The sequence below is a fragment of the Magnolia sinica genome, chromosome 17, assembly GCF_029962835.1.
Source record: "Magnolia sinica isolate HGM2019 chromosome 17, MsV1, whole genome shotgun sequence".
Classification (NCBI taxonomy): domain Eukaryota; kingdom Viridiplantae; phylum Streptophyta; class Magnoliopsida; order Magnoliales; family Magnoliaceae; genus Magnolia; species Magnolia sinica.
This window is the reverse complement of record NC_080589.1, coordinates 20405659-20428767: the sequence shown is the minus strand read 5'-3', so window position 1 is coordinate 20428767 and position 23109 is coordinate 20405659. Positions and strand designations below refer to the sequence as shown.

General features: G+C 41.6%; 1 protein-coding gene across 3 annotated transcripts in view; it reads right to left on the bottom strand.

Annotated features, from left to right (window-relative positions):
* The window catches only part of LOC131230739 (uncharacterized), a 46616-nt gene that overhangs the window by 2216 nt on the left and 21291 nt on the right, over positions 1-23109 (bottom strand). The window contains exons 6-8 of one of the 3 annotated variants that reach the window (XM_058226693.1): positions 19990-20039; positions 19702-19834; positions 1827-1864 (exon numbers count right to left, since the gene is read on the bottom strand). In XM_058226693.1, the coding sequence (XP_058082676.1) occupies positions 1827-1864; positions 19702-19834; positions 19990-20039 (221 nt within the window). Of the gene's footprint in view, positions 1-1826; positions 1865-19701; positions 19835-19981; positions 20040-23109 lie in introns of those variants that run through there. The other 2 variants (XM_058226695.1, XM_058226696.1) reach the window with 2 other exon arrangements.

Genomic DNA, 23109 nt, shown 5'->3' with positions numbered 1-23109 from the left:
TAACCCAAAATCCTCCCAGATTGGAAGATCCTAACCTACAGCAGGATGCGCTCGGTGGAGGTGGCAAAAGATGTCGAGTCATTTTGATGGGTTTTCTTATCGTTTTAGCCTTTCTTTCAGTCAGATGTACAGACTTTGATTAGTGGCCTGCGAATATAAGATTGATAAAGAAACAGTGACAGTCAAATTCAACAGGGAAAAAAGGGCAAATGGTAGTCACCAAAAGGTTCTAATAAACCATTAGTTCAATGTATCAAATTTCATATACAGGAAGGGGAATTGAGAATGTATTCAGTAAATCTCTAATTTGCAGAGACCAGATCCAGCACAAAACATGCTTGGATATGACGATATGAGGTCAAAACTTGACAATTGAATAGAAGAATGAGATGATATGGATCACTTTTGAAAGTTTTACCCAAATCTCGGACTTGAATACCTATGAGTAGGTACTGAGATTACCCAGACTAATCTCGTCAATGACCATGTCAGTGAGATGAATTCTGTAGGCTCAGTCAATAACGTATCACAGAAAGATTGTCACAATGAGTATGCTCAAACCATTATTGACTGCTGTATTAATTATATTCATTATATACGCTGTGTTTGGACGCACAAGTGACTTGCAAATAGTTGGCTTAAACAATAGAACTGATGATGTTTCCCAGCATTCACAATGAGGGAGGGCCTTCAACTTGGAAGTGATGTCATTGTGCCTCCGAGCCCAATCCCTGATATTCATGCTGGGAAGGTAATTACAATTTAGTCATTTCCACTTTATTGGACCTGGCAACAAGCAGGCCTAGGGTTGGTTTAGGCCTGGAATTTGAACTGGTCAAGGCCAAGCATGTCAAGCCAGCCCTGTTCAAAATTTTGCTTTTACTTGGCCCAGGCCAGACTCACATTTATTAAACTAAAGGACTGCAATGCAATTGGATTATGCATCCAAAGCAGGAAGAACAGGAGTGAATTCAAGTGCAGGACCAAGCTGGCGGCCAGTCCCAAAATGTCAGGATGTTTGAATGCCTAGGAAAAGACAGCAGGAGAGCACCTTGGGTTGAAGGATCCAATAACTAAGTTGCATACTCAATCAGAACCTCACCATCCATAATTCAAGTATCATCTTCAGACAGAGAACAAAAAATGATCAGAGAAGGTGTAAACTTGCTAACATACCCTAAAAGAACAGCACTATGGTTGCAATTAGACTGGGCCGGGTTGAAGCATGCCTAATTCCACACCATGAGCTAAGGACATGAGTCCAGGCTACGCCCAGCTCTTCTCCAGGAATTTGGGCTCGGGCCAGGTTTCAGTAGCCAAATGTTCAACTCACCAATATTAAATAAGTTAGACGACTTGGACCAGGCCAGGCCTTTAAGCAGATGGAAACCTTGGTCCAGCCAATTGTTTATTGGACCTAAAAGTAAAGCCTGGGTCCATAGTTGAACATAGCATGACGCGAAATGGCAATAGAATCAGGTGTTGGGGCAGGGAAGCATCCATTTCAAAATGTTCACAAGTATAAACAGCTAGGAAGCAGGAGCGCCCCCCCCCCCCCGGCTCTCAACTTTCTTGGAGGTAGGAAGCATACCCTGTTTTAGCTGGTTGCAAGACAAGGAACCATTACTTGGATGGAAAGAAAAAGTCACACAGGTAGAAAATGGTGAGAGAAGACAATGGAGGGAAAAAAAAAAACACCAAAGATCACTCATAATCCCATAACCAAACTCATCAACAACTAGCATCATGCATGCATTCATATAATACAAATGGGCATGCATGTAACACCCCAAAACTAGTAAACCAAGAGAAGATGAGATTCTCACCCTTTATAGAGCGCTCTGGGGCCCTCAGTAAGTATCACCTAAAACCACAAGTTAGGCAACATTAGAAAACACGAGAACTTAAATATCACCATGGAAGATTATCTTGTGAACCCCTATGAAATGTTTGGTATATAACTAGCAAAATGGCACATTTTACGTAGCAAAATCTGCAAAATTCACAGAAGTTAAAAGATAAATTTAATTCTTGAAGATTAAGTAAACTAAAACGGTATTTCAAACAACTCATTGATCTAATCAAACTATGTACTAGACTATTAGATAGCACTTGATTGTAATCAACCTAGGTAGTAGTCCATTGCATTGCACCTGTGGGAGTTTTGTGCTCTCATTGCCGGTCCCAAGCCTGGATAAGCTGGCATCAAACTTATGCACCATAACTTCCATCATGAATCCTATCAATATGACATTCCAAACTCATGCTAGGGTGTTCCCTGTAAGCGACTCGCTACATCGAATCGGGGTCTAGCAGGAAATGGGCAAGGGTTTGCTAGGGCGTCCCCCAGAAGCAATGCACCACAACGACACCCGGTTGTTGTGAGATGTGTTAGACTTTCTACATCCCATCATACCATTATTGACTTGTGCACATATTTATTCATTGGATTATATTGAGATTCTCCCATGTTTAAGTTTATATGGATGTAATCGTTTCATGATAATGTCTGTATATAGACACTCAAATTAGCCTTCACGCTGAGGTGTGGCCAACATCCATCGATTAAAAGCTTTGTCCGCTTCCCATATGGCACAGACCATTGTGCAGGAATGCACAACAAGAGTGATGCATATTGAGATGTACCTCTGCCCTGATTTATAAAATGATTAGGATGAGATCTCACACAAATCGGTAAGATTAGCTCCGTACCCAGTCAAATCGTGTATGCCTATATATTGCAGCAGGGTAGGTCACTGGTTGATCAAATGGATCCCATGTAATGATCACATAAATGATGAACGCTTGATCATTAACAATGTGTAAATTAGGCCACACATGATGCAAGACCAATTACCTACAAAACGACAAATTGATTCCAATCCAGTCGTTGTGGGAGTATGCTAGTCCTGTAGGTGACTCTTGTGTCTGTGTTGCTCTATGCTAGATGACAGGTCACGCTGAAGTGATGTACTTTGTGCATTCTCAAGGCTATGCAACAGATTCAGCTAGGTCAGAAACACACTAGGAAAGCAATCAAATCAAGATTGGATCACAAAGATGGGATAGATGAAGATCATAGCTGACCACATAATGGCGACGATGCATGGGTAACTTATCTAAGGTCCTAGATCAAATGACTGGTCGGATTCATATTAATATTTTCAGCTGGTTTTAATCGATCAAGTTTGCAAAGATAAAATCTGTTCAATCTCCAAAGTAAACAAGTGTGTATTAACAATCGGAGAAAATATGTTAAATCTCCAAAGTAAATAAGCACGTAGTCACAATCGGAGATTGGAATTTGTGCACGTGCACACAAGGAATCAAACATGCCCATATGAGTGAGATCAAATCAACGGTCTAGGAGAAGTGTTGTCCCAGTTGGAAATTGGGACAACATTTTCAGTCCACTTATGGATTTGGTGCGATGTCACCCATAGGAGGATTGTAGTCTCAAAGGTCTTGCACTGGATCGATTGGAGGGTGTCAAACTGTCAATTGAGTTTTCTTAATAGGAGGGGTGTGGTAATTCAGTACACCTCATTACCACCAAAATGTAAGACATACTGGAGTTAGTCTCTAACTGATATTTCTCTAAGATGGAGATCAATAAATACAAGTCTAGGGCTCTGGTTTGAGATACCTCTCTCCTCTCTAGCCCTAGCCTCAAAGAAACCCCTTCTCTCTTAGAAAACCTGGTCCAAATCTAAAGATCTCATAGTATGTATATTGTTTCTTCCCTCATGGTTGAGAATAGACATCTCTAGTGAGCTTCCCCTTTTCTCTGTATGTTTCCATGCGGCAAAGGAGATTATCATGGTTACTAATGCAAGGGCATTTTCACATCCGGGCTCGAGTGGGGTTGTTTTGGAAACAATGACTATTACGAGCCTTCCATCTGTACCAACAGATTCCCATTGCCACTAGTCTCCAAACAGATTTCCAAGATTTACCGACAATACCCCCATGCCAGGCCCATAAAAGAAGATCGACTGACTTTGGCATTACCCAAGAGATTTGGAAAATGTGAAGTGCTCCCACACCTTGCGGGCAAAAGAACAATGAATGAAATGGTGGTCAATAGAATCTGCATCCTTCATACACAACAAGCAAATATTTGGGAGAATGAGATATCTCCTTTGAAGGTTGTCTATGGTTAGGATTCCTTTTCTCCCTAGAAGCCAAACAAAAGCCACAACTCTCGTATCATAAGACCACTGGAGGTAAGGAAAGGAGTGAGATGAGGAAGGGTTGGCAACTAGCTCATGGAAGGAGCGCATAGAGAAAGAACCTGAGCTATGAGCTGTCCATATCAATGAATCTTCATCTTGGGCTGAAGGTAGGTCAAGCTTCAAGTGGTCGAGAAAGATAAGAAATTCTTCGAATTCATCATCCATGAGATTTCTCCTACAAGGAGGAGACCACGTGATTGATCCACCAATAGACAAACAACATCTATCCACAGTAATGAAAAGATTAGGGGCGAGACGAGCCAACCCAGGGAAGCGATCTTGTAATAATGTATCCCCGCACCACTTGTCGATCCATAAGTGAATGCGATTACTTTTTCCCAAAGAAAAAGAGGTTCCTGAACAAAAGAGATGTTCGGTAAAAGCTATGGCCTTCTAAACATAAGACACACGATAAAGAGAAGAAGACTTTATACCCCAACCGCCCGTTTGAGAACCGTATTTGGCACCGCAAAGTTTCCCTACATAACTTGCATGTCTCAACATTGAACCTTCAATGCCATTTTCCAAGAAGAGCGACATTCATATGCTCCAACTTTTTCAGACCTGCTCCTCCCTTGTTAATCAGCTTGCAAACTTCGTCCCATTTGAGTAAGTTGAACTTCCTTTTATCTTCGGACCCTTTCCACAAGAAAACTCTTCTCGATTTTTCTAGCTTAACCAAGATTGACTTTGGGCATTTGAATAGAGACATAAAGTAAATGGGCATGTTAGAAAAGGCCGTTTTGATGAGCAACAACCGACCTCCCAAAGAAAGAATAGAATGCTTCAAGCAAGAAAGCTTTCTTTCAATTTTGTCTATAACTCTATCCCATAGGTGTAAAGGTGGTTTTCCCATGCACAAGGGTAGACCCAAATAGGAAGAGGGGAAGGAACCTAGATTGCAGCCAAAGACATTAGCCGAGTGTTGAAGGTCTTCATTAAGAAGATGGATACCCAACATTTGGCTTTTGGAGACATTGATATTAAGCCTGGAAGCTACTTCGAAATAGACAACAACTTTCCAAAGATTATCAACCGAGATGACATCCGCGTCGCAGAAAAAGATCGTATCGTCCGCATATTGAAGGAACTTGCATCTTCGTGATGCAGGACATGAAAATTAAATATGATATGCGAGATTTCAGGCTTAAGATCACGTTAGTTCAGAAACAATTACACAAATTCCATATCCCACATGAAAGTCCAAACATTCAATTAAGGGGAATCTATGCGGGTCCAAACCTACACATGATAGGGCTGGATCAATAAAAATTATGAACCAAACGATACTCAAAGATAAGAAATAATCATCCATGCATGCAAAGTAATCAATCCCTAATCCAAGGGATTCAGAAATTCCAATTCGAGGAGCCCCTGGGGTAAGAAAATTGGCAAATAACTTAGGAAAAACGTAATCTAGGGCCAGGATTCATGAAAAACAGCTATGAGATGATAAAAGAGGATAAAAACCTTAACCAAAAGACGATCCCGCGTGTGGACAACAACAATGGCCCAGACAGACGTGCATGTGATCCCGTCCGTACGTGTGTGGGGCCCACTATTTAGGAAAAGGCCACCTTGGCCCTGGTCGGCCAGGGATAGTCTCCAAAACCCCCAAATTTCAGCTCGATCTGATGTACGGTTTTTGCGTGGTGCTCCGCCAAAGTTTCAGCTCGCATGCGGGCCGAAATCTGGAAACGTGCTGTAATGAAGAAATCTGATGCAACATAAGGACGAATTCAAAGTACGGATGGTGGGGGAAGATGGGAAAAAAAGATGAGGATGGGGGTGAATCGGGATCGATGTGGCTTCGCACCACGATAGTTAGCCCTTCGAAAAGGAAGGGCTTCGCACCCACTTTTGAATTCTTCCACAACTCACGAAGAGAGCAGAAAAATAAAGCAAGAATTTTTTATTAACTTCAGTGAATCAAAAGAACTACAAGGGGTGCCTATTTATAGGGAAAATCCTATACCCTAAAACTCGCATCATGTGCGCAACTTATTACTTGGCGATGAAGTAAACTAAAATAAAAACCAAACAGAGAAATCTAAAGCGTTCACAATGTTCTAAATAATAACAATAAACAAAACCTAAAATATGAAATCAATCCGACGAGTGGGCCACGATCATGAGATCCCATGATGGGCTTTTCTTGATTATCGGGTCCAATCTTTTGAACTAAACTTCGTCTTCTAGGTAGGAGGCCTTCCCTGGACGTCGTCATCAAGACAGATCAATGGTGGGGCCCTCCTACTCCGTGCGTACGTGCATAGGTGAGGCGGCGTGCGTGCGTGCACGTATGCGCGAGATGTCCCCATCACTTCGTCTCCACGACCTTGAAGCCCCAAATTAAACTACTTTCCTTTTCCTTGAGAAGCATTATGCTAAGAGCTTGTCCGATGACAACGAAGAGAAAAGAAGATAAAGGGTCACCCTGCCTTATGCCGCGAGAAGACTTGAAGAAGCTGAAAGGAAAACCGTTAATGAGAACTAAGAAGAATGGAGATTGAATGCAATATTGGATCCATCCTCTCCAAATTACCCGGCAACCAATTTTGTCGAGTAAATAGTCCAGGCATTTCCAATCGATGCGATCATAGGCCTTTTCAATATCAAGTTTGCAAACAACTCCACTCTTTCATTGCTTGTGTCCGATACATTCATGTGTTATAATGGCGGTGTCGAGGATCTTTCTACCTGAAATGAAATCTCCTTGATTCTCTAATATAACTATGGAGAGAATTCTAGATATGAGACCAAGAATTTTGGCTAGAATTTTATAAGGGCTCCCGATTAACCTTATCGGCCTAAAGTCTTTCAACAATTCCGCTCCTTCAATTTTTGGGATGAGGGCAATGAAGGTAGCGCCAAGGTCCTTGCAAAGACGACTTCTAGCATGAAATTCATGAAGGAAATCCATAACATCGGCGCTCACCACCAACCAAAATTTTTAACCAAAAAAAAAAAAAGTAATCGGGAAGCCATCTGGGCTGGCGCTTTATACCCGCACATCAAATCAAGGGAAAATTTTACCTCCTCCAAAAAAGGCCTTTCAATAGAGTATGCTTCATCATCGGACATGAGGGCGAAGATAAGATTATCCAGCCTAGGACTTTTCCACTCATCGCAAGATAACAATTTCCTATAGTAGCTAACAATGGCATCAAGTGTCTAATTCTTCCTCGTAGTTCTAACATACTGACACCCTCCACTACCAAACTGCTTATTTTATTCACCCGAGCACAAGCACTAGCCATATTGTGAAAGAATCTAGTATTCTTATCTCCCTCCTTAAGCCATAAAGCCCTTGAGCGCTAACGCCATTTAATTTCCTCCTCTTTCGAAAAAGAGGTGTACTTTGCGTTCAATTCAGCTCTCTAAAGTTTGTCTTCTTCCAACGGATGATCCATCTCTTCTTTCCAATCTAAATCATGAATCTTGGCCAATATTGCTTCGAATTCTGCCTCTCTGGAGCCCAAACCTCCTTTTTCTAGGTTCTATTTTTTTCTTTAAGCAATCTAAGCCTGTCCCAATCTGAACCCTGTGAAACTCGAAACTTGAAAGGAGGACCACCACTCGAGGACTAAATCGTTGAAACATTCAATTTCAAGCCAAACTAACTTGAAGCGGAACAGACGTGGCCCCAGTTATCTTCTTCAACTTCTAGAATGATCGGCCTATGATCTAAAAATAATCTCGGAAGAGCCCATTGAGCGACAAGGGGGAATTTCTTGATCCAATCTTGAGAAATGAGGAATTTGTCCAAGTGTGAAAGCGTAGAGGCAATTTGGTTGTTGGACCAGGTAAATTTTGCACCTCCCAAAGGAAGATCAACGAGTTCATGGAAATCCACCCACTCAGAGAATTTCCTCATACTACTAGTCATCCTTCCCCCATTCGACTTTTCAAAAGAGAAGTGAACAACGTTGAAATCTCTTCCGATGAACCACTACAGGTCCCACCTGACGCGAATAGAAGAGAGCTCTAACCAGAACTGATCTCGCAATGACGGGTAGCAGCCATAAACTGTGGAGAAAACCTAGGAAAAATTGGAAGCATAGTTGTTGAGAACCACAGTGACCAAAAAGGATCCAAAATGGCTGTCAACGAGCTTCCAGCAATCTGTATTCCAAGCCGAATTTATGCCCCCCGCGGAACTAGAAGCATTGAGGGCAATCCGGTCGAAGTCTAAGATGCCCCAGATAGAACGAATCATACCTTTATCGACAAACAGAAGCTTGGTCTCTTGCAAGGATATGATCTTGCCTTAGATTTTTTGCAAACCTTTCTAACTCGGGCACTTTTCAGCCTGCTGCCCAACCCTCTTACATTCCAGGAAAGAACTAACATTGGTCAATTGTTATGCCCATTCTCGCCCTTTTACCATCACTTGACCTGGTCATGGAATCGTAATTTGTTGAGCACTCCAAACTAAGAACTTCCCACTGCCCCTTTGGAGATTATTTTTGCTTTGGACATCTGCTCTTCATAAAATCTTTGAGCTCCTTTCCTTTTGACGATCTAAGCTTGAGATAGATAATTTTTTTCTAAGGAAATAGATTATTTGGTGCAAATCTGAAGCAAGCCTTGCAAAGTTTCTGAAGAGGGTTCGCCCACACCTCTCGCAGCGCATAGCAGAGTCAAGATCAGGGGATCCTTCAATAGAATATCTTCCGGAGCCATTGTTTCCACTGCAAGAAGCTCTTCGTTGTGATCTTCTAACCTATCATCGCACGTGGATTCATCATTGCTCACATATTCATCAGTCGAAACATCTTCCCCTTCATCGGAATCTCATGACTCTTCGACTTCAGGATCTCTCGATTCTTATTTGGAGATGCTTGTGCTTGCCGAAACAGAAGCTCCATTAACATGAGCCACTGTTTTGCGACGAGGGAAGTTCTTCTCAGTCTCCAAGAACATCTCCTTTTCCTCCAGAGACGAAATCACAAGAGTGAAATGGGAAGAGGAATTGTAAAAAGGGATCAGATTGATAGCATTGCATGTGATGTTGAGAGGCACACGTTGTTGTAAGCTTAAGTCATTAATACATGTGGGATGGCACACAAGCGCCAATTCATGGTTCGGTTCAACTCCGGGTGGCGAGATGTTATTGGTTTCTGCAGTCGCACGTGCCAAAGAAGGACACGTGTTTAGAGAAAATGTAGCCTTGGATTCGCCATTTTTGAACTGAGGTTCGGACTGTGTGTCGGGGGAGCTCCAAGGCAAACTCGTAGCCAAGGAACGTTCCTCATTGTAGAGAGAGTTCCGAAGCTGAGGTGGAGCCTGTGCGGTTTCGACGGCTTCATCTAAGGCAGGACTCAGAGCCAAGCGCTTAGGGTCGAAACCGAAGTTCGAGCATGTACACAACATACTTTTTTCTCCTTCAGGGCAGAGAACCTTTTCTGCTACCGAGAGAGATGTTCGATCGTCACCTACCACTGATAAATTAACTGGAAGAGAACACGTGTCCAAAGAAGGTGTCGGTTGTACACAGGAGAATGGAAGTGATGCACCTTCTTCCCGAATCCGGTTAAAGCAGGTTTTCGACTAGTTTTTCTCTACCACTCATCTATTCCAAACTTCTCCCCAGCATTGTGGATGTCCCCACGACTCCTCTTTCTGAACTTTCAGAACTAATTCCTCGTCATCAACAACAACTTTGATGGAATCGGGAATGGGATTGCTCCATTTCCTCTTAATACATCTCTTCTCCATTCTCTGTTTGCGGATCAATGGCGACCATCTACCCCAGGCAAGACCCTAACGCAAGGAAGATGTCGTGAAACCGTAGTTCCATTGGGATCCCCAAATTGAAATCCAAATCTTTTCTCTTCGAAAATGGTTGTTCTCTGACCATTGTCTGAGTTTATGAATCGGCCCTTTTGAACTAACCGTCCCCGCCATTAATACTTTGTGAAACCTTTCGCCAAACCTGAAGTTAACCCAAACTTCATTTACTTCTATTGGCTTCACCGAAAAAAATCATGTCGGGGATGCCAAAATCCCGAAACCATCCTTGAACTTGAGCGAGGGTTGTGTGGGGCATTGTCTCTATAGTCAACAACCATTGAAGATTGTTTAAAGATTTTTCGATTACCTCCAGTCTCACATGAAGAATATGATCGTCCTTGCAGGTGGATGCCCATATCGATTTGAAGTCATCTTCTCCCTTCTCGACAGAAGAGAAGTTTTGTTGTCCTTAAGTGAAATTGGGGGTCTTCATCTGAGCGTCGATCTCTGTAGCTGGAGGAAGTTGGTGTTGTTTTTCCACTACCACATCTCTGAAAGAGATGACACTGGTTGTTTTCTGAGATTTGATTTGATTCGTTGTGGGGTTAGAATGGCCATTATTAAGCGACCTCTTCTTCTGAACCTCCTTACCAATGCTCTTCAATTTCCCTTCTCTGTTCTTCCAGACAGGGCCAAATCGTGCATGTTGGACGGTAAGTTTCAATCCCCCAAATTTTTCTCCATGCATCAGTTCGATCACCTTCTCTAGCTCCTCATTGGAGCTCATCCTAACAAAAGAAAAACCTCGGTATAGGTTAACGTCCATCACTATTATGGCCTTCCCGAACACCCTTGAGGAGTTGATCGGTGGCCACCCTTCAGGGAATCCAGAAACATAAGAGCGTCGGAAACTCCATTAGATGGCTATTGGGGTGAAGCTTCCTCAATGGTTACATTTTCTGATTTACCTTCTGTCATCCTTGCACACATCATTCTTCTCTACCATTCTGTCACCGTTGTCACCATCTTCTTCCTCGATTATCAGCCTCCCTCAATCCACTTGGGTGGATAATTCATGAGTGGAGAGACTGAGAAGGATGTTGCCCATAGAATTCAAGCAACATGGAAGAAATGGAGACGCACCTCTGGAGTTTTTTGTGATTGCATGTACCACTCAAACTAAAGGGGAAATTTTGTCATAAGTTCAACTGGATCTGATTAGAAGTTTAGATATTTACTTAATTAATTTGTTCTCCCATAAATAATCTGTTTAGACTTAGACTCTCATAAGCCATAACTAGTAAGAAAATGATTGGCTAACAAGTGAGGATATTGGATGGCAACATATAGAGAGGGTAGGTAGTACCAGGCACCAAATGAAGTGCAACTATTGTGATAGATTGATAACTGGGGGAATCACGTGACTTAAACAACATTAGACACACCGAAAGGGCTAAGTCCCAAGGTGCCAAGAGAAGTAATGATCTTGATGCAAGCCAGTTTGGATGAGTCGAAGGGGAAACGAGATGTCATCAAGGTGTTCCGTATCGGTATCGGTGGGCGTAACGGTGCCCACCGTTACCGATACAGATATGGCCCGTATCGGCCGATATGGGCACGGCCGATACGGGTCCCATAACGGTGCAATTTTTTATTTTTTATTTTTTGCCAAAAAATTCTGAAAAAATATGGATTAAATCCAGAATATTCCAAATATTTCAAATATTCCAAATATGCATTCATTTATAATTTGGAACATGCTTACAGTGGTGTAACGGTCCACTCTTTGGTGAGAAGTTGTATTGGTCTGCCTGATGAATTTATGAACCTGACAACCTAGTATTGGCTATAGATCTTTTATATTTAATTATCTAACTATAACATCAATATAAATTAATTAGAATGAATCTAATACCAAAATATCTCATATTTGTAGGTATTGGTATATTATATACCTTGTGACTTGTGTACGTTTTATTTCAACATACAACCTAGGAACTTTTATGTCCAATTATGTAATTCATATATCTAACAATTTAATAGAATTCTTCACAATAAATCTTAAGAAAAATTTTGAAATTATATTCAAGTAAATAGTGTTGTCGATTTAGAGCTGATTTGATGGACCATTCGATACCCCAAATCAACGTTAAATTCATGCAATCTATTGGCACTTATCTCACTAATGGATTGGTGGATATTTATTGAACAGTGAAGAATGAAAAATATCAAATGATCATATTTCAAAAAAACAAGTGTTTGCAAATTAATGGTGAAAATCATTTAAACAATTTAATTTTGGAATGGTGAATTGGCAACAATATTGTCATAATTTAATTTATTAATTTTGAGTTAATATATGCCTCATGGACAATTTTTATGGCCATGTACATAGGGCCCACCATGATGTATGCATTGTATATCAATGACATCCATCTATTTTATCAAATCATTTTAAGGCATGGTCCAAAAATGAGGTAGATCCAAATCTAAGGTGGACCACTAGTGGGTGAGGCCTTGAAATTGGGGTCCACCTTGATGAGTTTGTATATCTGTGCCATCAATCTATTTTGCCAACTCATTTTAAAGCATGATCCAAAAAATCGGGCGGATTTAAATCTTAGGTGGACCACTAGTGAATGACACCCTGAACATAGGACCCACCTTGATGCATTTGCGTATATCTATGTTGTCCATCCTTTTTGCCAACTCATTTTAGGGCATGGTCCAAAAAATGAGGCAAATCCAAATTTGTGGTGGACCACATAATAGGGATTGAATTCCCACAATTAAAACTTATATTATTGTTATTATTATTTGTTAATATTATTTTTTAGGTTGTAACTTGTGTTTTCCTTGATCTAGGTCCATGCAACCTTGACAACGGTTTCGATGGTAAATAAACATTACAATAGGCCATAATAAGTTTTTAACAGTGGGCATTCAATCCTACTGTGCGGTTCACTTGAGATCCGGATCTGCTTCATTTTAGGGACCATGCCTTGAAATGATCAAGAAAAACTGATGGGTGGCAGGGATATATAATATAACACATAAATCAAGGTGGGCCACATGCACAAAAACAATGCAAGTGCACGGTGGACATTCAATTCTACTATGCGATCCACTTGGGACCCGGATCTGCTTCCTTTTAGGGACCATGCCTTGAAATGATTAGGAAAAACTGATGGGTGGCATGGATATATAATACAACATATAAATCAAGGTGGGCCGCATGCACTAAAACAATGCAAGTGCACTAAGCGGCATGCGCCGCAAACTACCAGATAAAATAAGGTGCGTGGCTGTTTTACAGCCACGCCCCCCATTCATTTTTTTCAAGACTACGAGAGGGAGAGGGAAATGAGAGGGGAAAAAAAATTAAAAATGAGAGGGAAAGAAAGGGAAAAGGGAGAGAGCAGGAGAAAACGAGAGGGAAAAAGAGAGAGGGTGGAGAGGGAGTTGCACCAGAGGGGAAAAAAGAAGAAGAAGAAGCAGGAGGAGCTGCAGCGCGCCACGAGGAGCTACAGTAGCGCCGCGATGAGTAGCAGCAGCGCCGCGGAGAAGAAGAAGAAGAAGAGGAAGCGAGAATAAGGGTTTTTTTTTTTTTTCTTTTAGTTGTTACAGGCTCATAACGGCCATTTCGGTTCCGTTTTCTACACCTCTCCGTTTCAGCCCCATATCGTGTAACGGTAACCGCCGTTATTGTTACGTATCGGCCATTACGGCCGATACGTAACCGATTTGGGATACCTGGAGTAATGGCCGATACATAACCGATTTGGGATACCCTGGACGTCATGCAGAAGAAGAGAAGAGAGGTTCTAGAAGTGGCCCGACAGGAGGTTTGGTCCTGATTATATGGGCCTTCATGACGAGGAGAATCTTGAATCTGATGAAGATTCAAATCAGGAGGAGACTATGACTAGGAGAGAGTGTGTGCGCACTGCTCGTGACGATGAAGAACGCCGGCGCATGTTTGGCGAAAGCAAGTCCATAAATGATACGGGGGGTGGGAGTAGGAGTGCAGTTGGTAGTGAGACTACAAGTGGGGTAGGTTTAGTGGATTATGGCGTATATTTGGCAGCCGACGGGAGACATCTTCGCATGATGCCCTCGTGGATGTGGATGTGGACATGGAGTACAGGAGACCCTCCATTGATCTAATGGAGTAAAAAATGTGGAGTAAAACTTTCATTGAGAAGTTGGGTAAGGCAGCAGCTAAGTTATTTATACATGCCAACACACTCCCAAATGCAGCCAACTCTCCGTACTGGCAAGTGGTAATCAGTGCGGTAGCACAAGCAAGCGAAGGAATTAAGGCACCCATGGCCAAGGAGATTGGGGGGAAATGGACAAATGCAAAGCATGCGTCGCTACCTTTTGACCCATATGGCAAGCCAGAGGATGCACGATCATGTGCAATGGCTGGACTGGCCCAACCAAACGCAGCATGATCAACTTCATGGTGTACTGCCACTTGGGAACAGTGTTCCATAAGTCAATCAATGCATCGGATGGAACAATGCTTATTATATTTTTCCTTAATAGATAAAGTGGTGGATGAGATTGGAGAGGGGAATGTGGTGTAGATAGTGGCCGATAACAAAGCAACATATAAGGTTGCGAGAAAGATGTTGATACTAAAGAGACCACATATATTCCAGTCACCATGTGTTGCACATTGTATTGGTCTTGTGGTAAAAGATATTGGGAAGAAGAAGAGTGTTGCGACATTGGTCGAAATAACGAGAGAAGTGACGACGTTCATTTACAACCATAATCAAGTAGTCATCGTAATGAGGAAGTTCACGAAGGGGAGAGAGCTACTTAAACCTGCATCTACTAGATTTGCAATGAACTTTATAGCCCTGGAGAGTTTGTACCGACATCAGGGAAAGTGGAGTGAGATGTTTGCTTCCCGGGATTGGCTCAACACAAATTATGGGAATAAGACATCAAAGACACCGGTTGAGGTTGTCAAGACCATAAGGGACAACAATTATTGGAAGGAGGTCACAAATATCCTTAAGGTGATGGAGCTACTAATGATGATACTCCGTCTTGTTGAAATTAATGAAGCACAGACCATGGGTGATGCAGGACAATTAACCACTTGCTCTAAAAGCTCGAACTGTTTAAGTATGGCGAATTATTCCTTTTATCTCATAGCCCAGGCCCCACATCTCATGGGTTAGGACCTCGGCCGAACCCCCTTCGTGGGCCCCAAATCACATGGGTCGTCCACCCTGAGTGTGTCCCCGCATCCCATGGGCTACCCCACTAGAGCCCAGTGTGAAATGCGCATTACTCGCCCCTGGTAAGGAGTCTCGAACACGAGTCCTCCCCCGTGGGCCCCAAATTGCATGGGTCACCCACCCCGAATGTGCCCCTACATCCAACAGGCGACCCCACTCGAGCCCAGTGTGAAAATGCCCCTGCATTAATCACCCCCGGTGAGGAGTCTCGAACACGAGACCTCCCGCTCTGATACCAATTTGATGCAGGACAATTAACCACTTGCTCTAAAAGCTCGAACTGTTAGAGTATGGCGAATAATTCCTTTTATCTCATAGCCCAGGCCCCACATCTCATGGGTTAGGACCTCAGCCAAACCCCCTTCGTGGGCCCTAAATCACATGGGTCGTCCGCCCTGAGTGTGTCCCTGCATCCCACGGGCTACCCCACTCGATCCCGGTGTGAAATGCGCATTACTCACCTCTGGTAAGGAGTCTCGAACACGAGACCTCCCCCGCGGGCCCCAAATCGCATGGGTCACCCACCCCGAATGTGCCCCTGCATCCAACAGGCGACCCCACTCGAGCCCAGTGTGAAAATGCCCCTGTATTAATGGGCGTCCTCTACAATGTCATGGATAAGGCCAAGATGACGATTCGTCGTGATTATCAAAATTACAGTTTACTGGAAGATGATCAATAAGATATGGACACAACAACTCCATCACGATCTTCATGCAACAGGTGACCAAATCCGAGGTACCGATATGCCCAATCATCTGACGAGGATGATAGGTTCGTGTCAGGCTAAAAAAATGTGATAAAGAGATTAGAGCGTGACTTTGATGTGTAAATAAGGGCATTGAATGAATTAGATACATTTGAAAATCGCCAGACAGTTGCTTTGGAGATGCTCTTGCACACCATGCAGTATCTTGGTTGTAACCGATCAAATTGTGGATGAATTTTGGAGGGAGTGTGAAGGCTTTCCAAAAAATTATAGTGAAAGTTTTAAGCCAAACAACTTATTCCTCTAGCGACGAGAGGAATTGGAGTTGTTTTGCACTCATACGTTCCAAGAATATGAATAAATTGTAGACTGGGACATTGGATCAACTTGTCTTCATGCATTACATGAGGCTAAGAATGTGGCAATATAAGAAGAGCATTATAAGAGCCGACAATGACACCAACTACTGTCAAATAAACTTCGAAAACATTTATGATAAAAACGACCCGCTTCTACCTTTGTTGGAGGAAAGGAAGAAACAGGTAAAAGAGGACAGTAAAGAAATGGAAGTGGATGAGCCAGTTGTATGCATGACGCAGCAAGAGAGTTGTGTAGCTGTCTTGGACCCACAAAGAGGGGCAGATTTCATCCAGAGCCTGGCTCAATAGAACAAGCACTAGTGATGGGGACATCAGAGGACCTAGTGGGTGTACCAAAGACGGAGATGACCACCCACATCAGCGCAACTTTCTTCGTGGATGGGAGACGAGTTCCAGATGGGGCCTGTCAGGCCATTTTGAAGACCCCACATGCATTGGACATGCATCAGAAAGCCCTCATCTTAGGATGATGCATGTGAGCTGCTTAGGAGATCATTTTAGTCATAGGATTTCTATGTCGTGTCAATCCGACCATTGGATCTTGTCAATCAGGTCACCGAGCCACCGGATTTTTTAGATCTGGGCCCCTTAGGTCTGATCTTGCTTTCTTTATGTTTTTTGTTATTTTTAGGAGTTATTTGATAGTTGAAATTAATAATATATGTTTTAGTTTTCTTATTTTGGATGATGAATCACTTTACTTAAGTAAGTGGCATAGTTGTAATTATGTTGAATTTTAATTCCGAATTTTTTAATTATAAAACCACAAGGGGAGTAGAGTCCCAACCTTAGTAGAGATTTGAGAAGAAAAAAAGAAGAGAGAAGCTCTCTTGTATGAAGGAATTTTCCTCATTATTTTCTAGGGTTAAAAAATAAAAATAAATAAATAAATAATAAATAATAATAAAAATCTCCCTTCCAATTAAATTGTGGAAGGGTAGAAGCTTGTTTGGTGGTGGATTCCCCAATGTATTCTTCGTCTTACATCCTTTCTCTTTCTTCTTCGAAAGGTATTATTCTTATTCTCTTATCTTCATCTTTTCCGTTCCATTACAACCTTCTAAACCCTAGATTTTCAATTTCTTATTTTCTCCAATTTTTAAAAACCCTAATTCCAAAATCCCCAATTCCCATGAACCCTAATTTTTCTAATTTCAGATTTTCCAATTTCCTAACCCTAATCATAAAACCTACAAATCTATCCATTAAGTGTGAAACGTGCCTATGCTAAATTGGAAGTTCTATCCTTCCATCGGTCCTAGTTTTAATTGATTTATGTGATTTCTTAGCATGCGGGCATATGATTTAGGTTAAATCAGATTTTATTTCCTATTTTTTACTCTAAATTAATTGGTAGGTTAGCATCTTTTGTTAATTGAATTACTTTATAGACTCTTTCATAATCTCCACGTTGCATGCTAGCATTAAATCATGTGTCCTGCATCAACTAGCAGCAATTAGACCGAGAATGATGATCATGGCGGTGGCAATGAGGATGCACTTGATGTCAGTTCCACTTCTGGTGTTGCTCAACACACCATACAGCCGTCTACAGATCGTGAGGCCGATGAGCATCAACTGAGTACACAAGGCGGGACTAATGAGTCTACTGAGTCACGATATGGCCAGTCAAGGAGGGAGGAGCATCATGAGGAGGTTGGCACCAATGGAGCACCAAAACATCATCAGGCTTTCATTCACAGACATTATGGATATTATTATGACCAATGGAAATATACGGAACTTGTTCTTCCACCACATTTATGTTGGAGTAGTACTCTCGATCCACATGTTCCATATGGATACAGATATTCAAATCCAAATCTAAGTTATTCACCATAGTCTCACTCTCAACAGTACAAGTACAAGCAACAGTATGATTATTCGTCTCGCACTGGTGACCATCCTTAATCAAGATCGGGGTCTTTGCGTAGTCAAGATCAGTCATCCTCTAGTTTCGTTGACTTGGTCTTTCCCTCTGGGACTGGATATCATGGATATGCAGCACATGTTCCACAACCATCACCAAATGATCACGAGGACGTTGAGGTCAACCAACCAAAACAAAGCAAATTTCCATTTTGGTGGGGGTGACTGACTGGTGAGTTTTATTAAGGTAAGGATATTTTAAAAAAATATTACTAGCATTCAAGATAAGTATTTCTACACCCACACATTCACCAAGAAAGCACATACTTAAACTGCCGAACTTATGCTTAAAATGACTCTCCTGACAAACAATCAAGTAATCCATGATCAAGTTGCAGGGGAGTTAATTAAACGAAAAAAAAAAAAATCTTGAGGATGACGGGACATGAATCACAGGATAGGACACAAGTCTCTAGTATGTTGAAAACTTTAAATGAAATGTACATTGTAATGTGTGCGAGTCCTTCGGTATATAATGTACACTAAATTACAGTAAATAATAACAAGCACCTACAAATGTAAAACATTTTGGTATTACATTCATTCTAATATATTTATTCATTGGTATTAGATAGTTAGAAAATTAAATCTAGGAGTTTTGCAGTTAATTCCAAATTGTCATGTTCATGAATTCATCAAAGAGTACAACATTCTCACAAGAGAGTGGACCGTTACACTACCATAAACATGTTCAAAATTATAAATGAATGCATATTTGGAATATTTACAATTTTTCGGATTTTCTGAATATTTTTCCGAATTTTTTGGAGCAAAAAAGTATCGTCCATTATGCCAATTCAGCATATCGGTAATGGTAGGCATTGTTACAACCACGGTTACCGCTACGGAACACCTTGCTTGATAATCTATGGTCTAACTGAAGGTCTGGCCCTTAATAAAGTGGAATGGAGGAGCAGGATTCATGTAACCGACACCAATTAATTGGGACAAGGCTTAGATGATGGTGGTGATGATGATGAAAGGTATTTCAAACGAGATGATAATTAAGCATCATAACATGAATAGCTAACAATTTCAAAGAAATGATTGAAGCAACGAGGAGGTCTGCGAGGGAGGCCAAACCCTTCTTCCCACAATCCCACAATGCAGTGATCCAAACATCCATCCACTAGGTCCCACCTTGGCTGGCCTAAATAGTGAAAACCCCATTCATAGAGATTCTCATCATCCATGACATCTGAATCATTATGGTTTCACCCTTGTGTGGGCTGCAAGTATCTCTAATCTGTGAGACTGTTGCATTATGGCCCATATATGTGGGGACCCAGACGAAGAACCCAGACAACCAATGGAGGGGCAAGAGAGGGATCCTCCTTTGTATTTCTGAAAAGCAATGTATATTGATTGAAAAGCACCATTTGACATAGCATGCTTGGTAGCAATATGCTTCTGAGTTTCTGTATCATAATAAATTTGGCGTAGAACTTGCATACCTGGTATGCACAATGAAATCCATTTCTATAACTTCCAGCTCTTTTAGATTCTCGTTGCAACATGAGACGGGTTTTAATCATGTCCATTGGTGCAGTTATGAGCGTCCCAACAGTCCCAGCTATGGCACTTGAGCTTCACATATGCACAGAAGAAAGCAGTTAGAGTGAAAACTGGAATAAGCCATTTGGCTAACTCAGGAACTCAGAACAGGGAAGGCATATTTCTGTTCTTAATTCAACAACACAAATTTATCCAAAGAACAAACAATATGAGGAGTACCACAGTACATGAAATGCAGATAGAACCCTTCTTCAAGACGTGTCCACCTAATCAGAGCCTAAATCAAAGAAGTGGATCAGATCAAACAAACAGTTGAAAGAAAAGCAAAATGGAAAAAATAATAATAATAATAAATAATAAATGATAAATAAATAAATTGTGAACTAGCAGTGTTTTAAATAGCTTACATTTGAGTAGCATGTAGCTTACTCTATGCACCATGCCTTAGGCTTCACACTACATAACTCATGACAGTATCTTAAGCCACATGTAGCCTACGCCACAAGCTTATTAGCATCCATTACGCACTACATAGCATAAGTCACATGCTATATAGTTTATACTACAAATTATTTTTCACTAAACACTAGAATCAATTAATGCTTTCAATGATTTGTTATATTTTTCTACTTTCAATAAAATTTAGTTAATGTTTTCAATTTATTTATCTTTATACTTAGTCTTTGCCTTATTTTTCCTATTATTTTAAGATGTCTTTCTAGTAGAGAATGGTTTGATGATAATAATGTGAAGAAAAGAGGAGAAGATTGAGAGAGAAGGAGGAGAGTTTGGGAAAGATGTTGTGTTAGGCTTGCTTGCCCTAACACACAATATTTTACTATAATAGAGCATATAGCACTCCGCAGGAGAACAGGAAAATGTGCACATGCACTTACACTAAAAGGGCCACATACGGGCCACATACACAATGCACTAGCATTCTCTATAGTCCCCTTCAAGTTGGAGCATAGATGTTGATCATGCCCAACTTGTCACAAACACGATGAAGAGCATCTCAACTCACGGACTTTATAAGAACATCATCAAGTTGATCCCCAAATTGAACAAAAGGAGTGACGATTTCCTTAAAAGCTACTTTCTCCCGAATAAAGTGACAGTCGACCTCAATATGCTTGGTTCGCTTGTGGAAAACCGGGTTACGAGCAATATGGATGGTTGCTTGGTTGTCACAGTGAAGAGGAACAGGATCCGAAGAAGGATATACAAGTTCTTCAAGAAGGTTATGAAGTCACACGAGCTCACACGTCGCATGAGCCATAGCACAATATTCTGCTTCAACCGAGGACCAAGCAACAACCAATTGCTTTTTGTTATTCCATGTTATAAGATTGCCACCTAGGAAGGTACAAAAGCCAGATGTAGAGCAGCGATCATAGGTACTACCTGTGCAATCAGCATCGGAATAGCCAGAAAGATGAAGATGACCATGCAACTAAAAGCGGAGGCCAAGACCCGGGGCTAATTTTAGATACCAAAGTATGCGGTAGATAGCCGTGAGATTGGAAGTACGGGGAGCTTGCATGAATTGGCTAACAACGTCTACCGCAAATGAGAGATATGGGCGAGTAATGGTCAGGTAAATAAGCCGACCTACAAATCGTCGATACATCCCGAGATCAGTAAGGAAAGCACCATCATCTGGTCGAAGCTTCTGTAAAGTATCCATGGGAATGGTAGCAGACTTACACCATAACATGCCAGTCTCCATGAGAAGTTCGAGCGCATATTTTCGTTGTGACAAGACTAATCTGGATGATGAGAGACCAACTTCAATTCCGAGGAAGTAGCGAAGAGGACCAAGATCCTTGATCTCAAACTCGGTCTTTAAAAATTCTTCGACCTCCCTCGTTCCAACAGAATCACTACTGGACAAAACAATATCATCCACATAGACAATGAGAACCATGATGCCCGTCGATCGACGACATATAAAGAGAGAATGATCGGCATGACTACGAACAAAGTCGAACTCCAAGAGAGCCTGACTGAATTTTTCAAACCATGCACATAGGATTGTTTAAGTCCATAAAGAGCCTTCTTCAACCGACATACAAGCGCTGGATTGTGAGAAGCAACAAAGCCCAGAGGTTGATACATGTAAACTTCCTCTGCAAGGTCCCCCATGAAGAAATGCATTCTTAACATCAAGTTGGAACAAGGGCCATGATAAATTAACAGCCAAGGAGATCACAACGCGAATCGAATTAAGCTTAGCCACTGGAGAGAATGTCTCAAAATAATCCACACCATGAGTCTATGTATAACCCTTAGCAACAAGACGGGCTTTATAGCGATCAATGGAGCCATCTGGAAGAAACTTGATCATATAAACCCATCGACATCCGACAAGTTTATGACCTAAAGGAAGTGGCACAAGGTCCCAAGTATGATTCTTCTCAAGAGCAAACATTTCTTCTATCATCACCTTCGTCCAGTCAAGACTTTAAAGAGCATGTGAGAGAGACCGAGGAATAGTCTGTGATGAAAGGGAAGCTACAAATGACTGAAAAGTAAGTGAAAGATAATCATATGAAACGAAATTACTAATGGGGTATTGAGTACAAGATCGTGACCATTTGCACAAGGCAATGGAAAAATCTTAACTCAAGGTAGGAGAGTCACCTGAGCCAACATCCAAAGTGAGCGGAACCGCTGCTTATGGGCATGTTCATGATCCTCTTTACATTTGGAAGAAAGAGGCTGATACATAACCAACTCATCCCACATATCCCGAAGCGTCGAATAGTAATCTTTTAATGATCTTGAGTTTTGTTGGAACCGACCAATTTCTTGAATAAGCTGGAATACCCGTGAAAAATTCTGAGATTCCGAGAACATATCATGAAGCGTATCCCAAATGCCTTTAGCTGAGGATAAAAACACCACTGAGTGGCTAATCAAGGAATCCATAATATTCAACAACCATGCAATAACTTGATAATTCTCCTTTGTCCAAGACCCGTAGGCAACATCTTAGAGCTTGGGGGATCATCCAAAATATACAACAACTTCTCACGGGCTCCTAAGCACACTTCTACAGATTGTGCCCATTGAAGATAGTTCTCATCATTCAACTTAGTGAAGGTAATCTGCAAGGGGTTGGATTTAAGAGACCCTATGCCAAGAGATGAGGGCCCTTTGTCAGCCATAGGAGAGTCCAAGAGAGATAAACCTATGCCAAGAGAGGCCCTACGACAAGAAGGATTGATTCAAACAACTCTATCACACTCAATCCTTCAAGATAATAAGAGATAAACCTCAAACAAATAGCAGTCATCCAAAATAACATGAAACTCGATCAAAAACGGCCCAACCGAGCGAAAAAC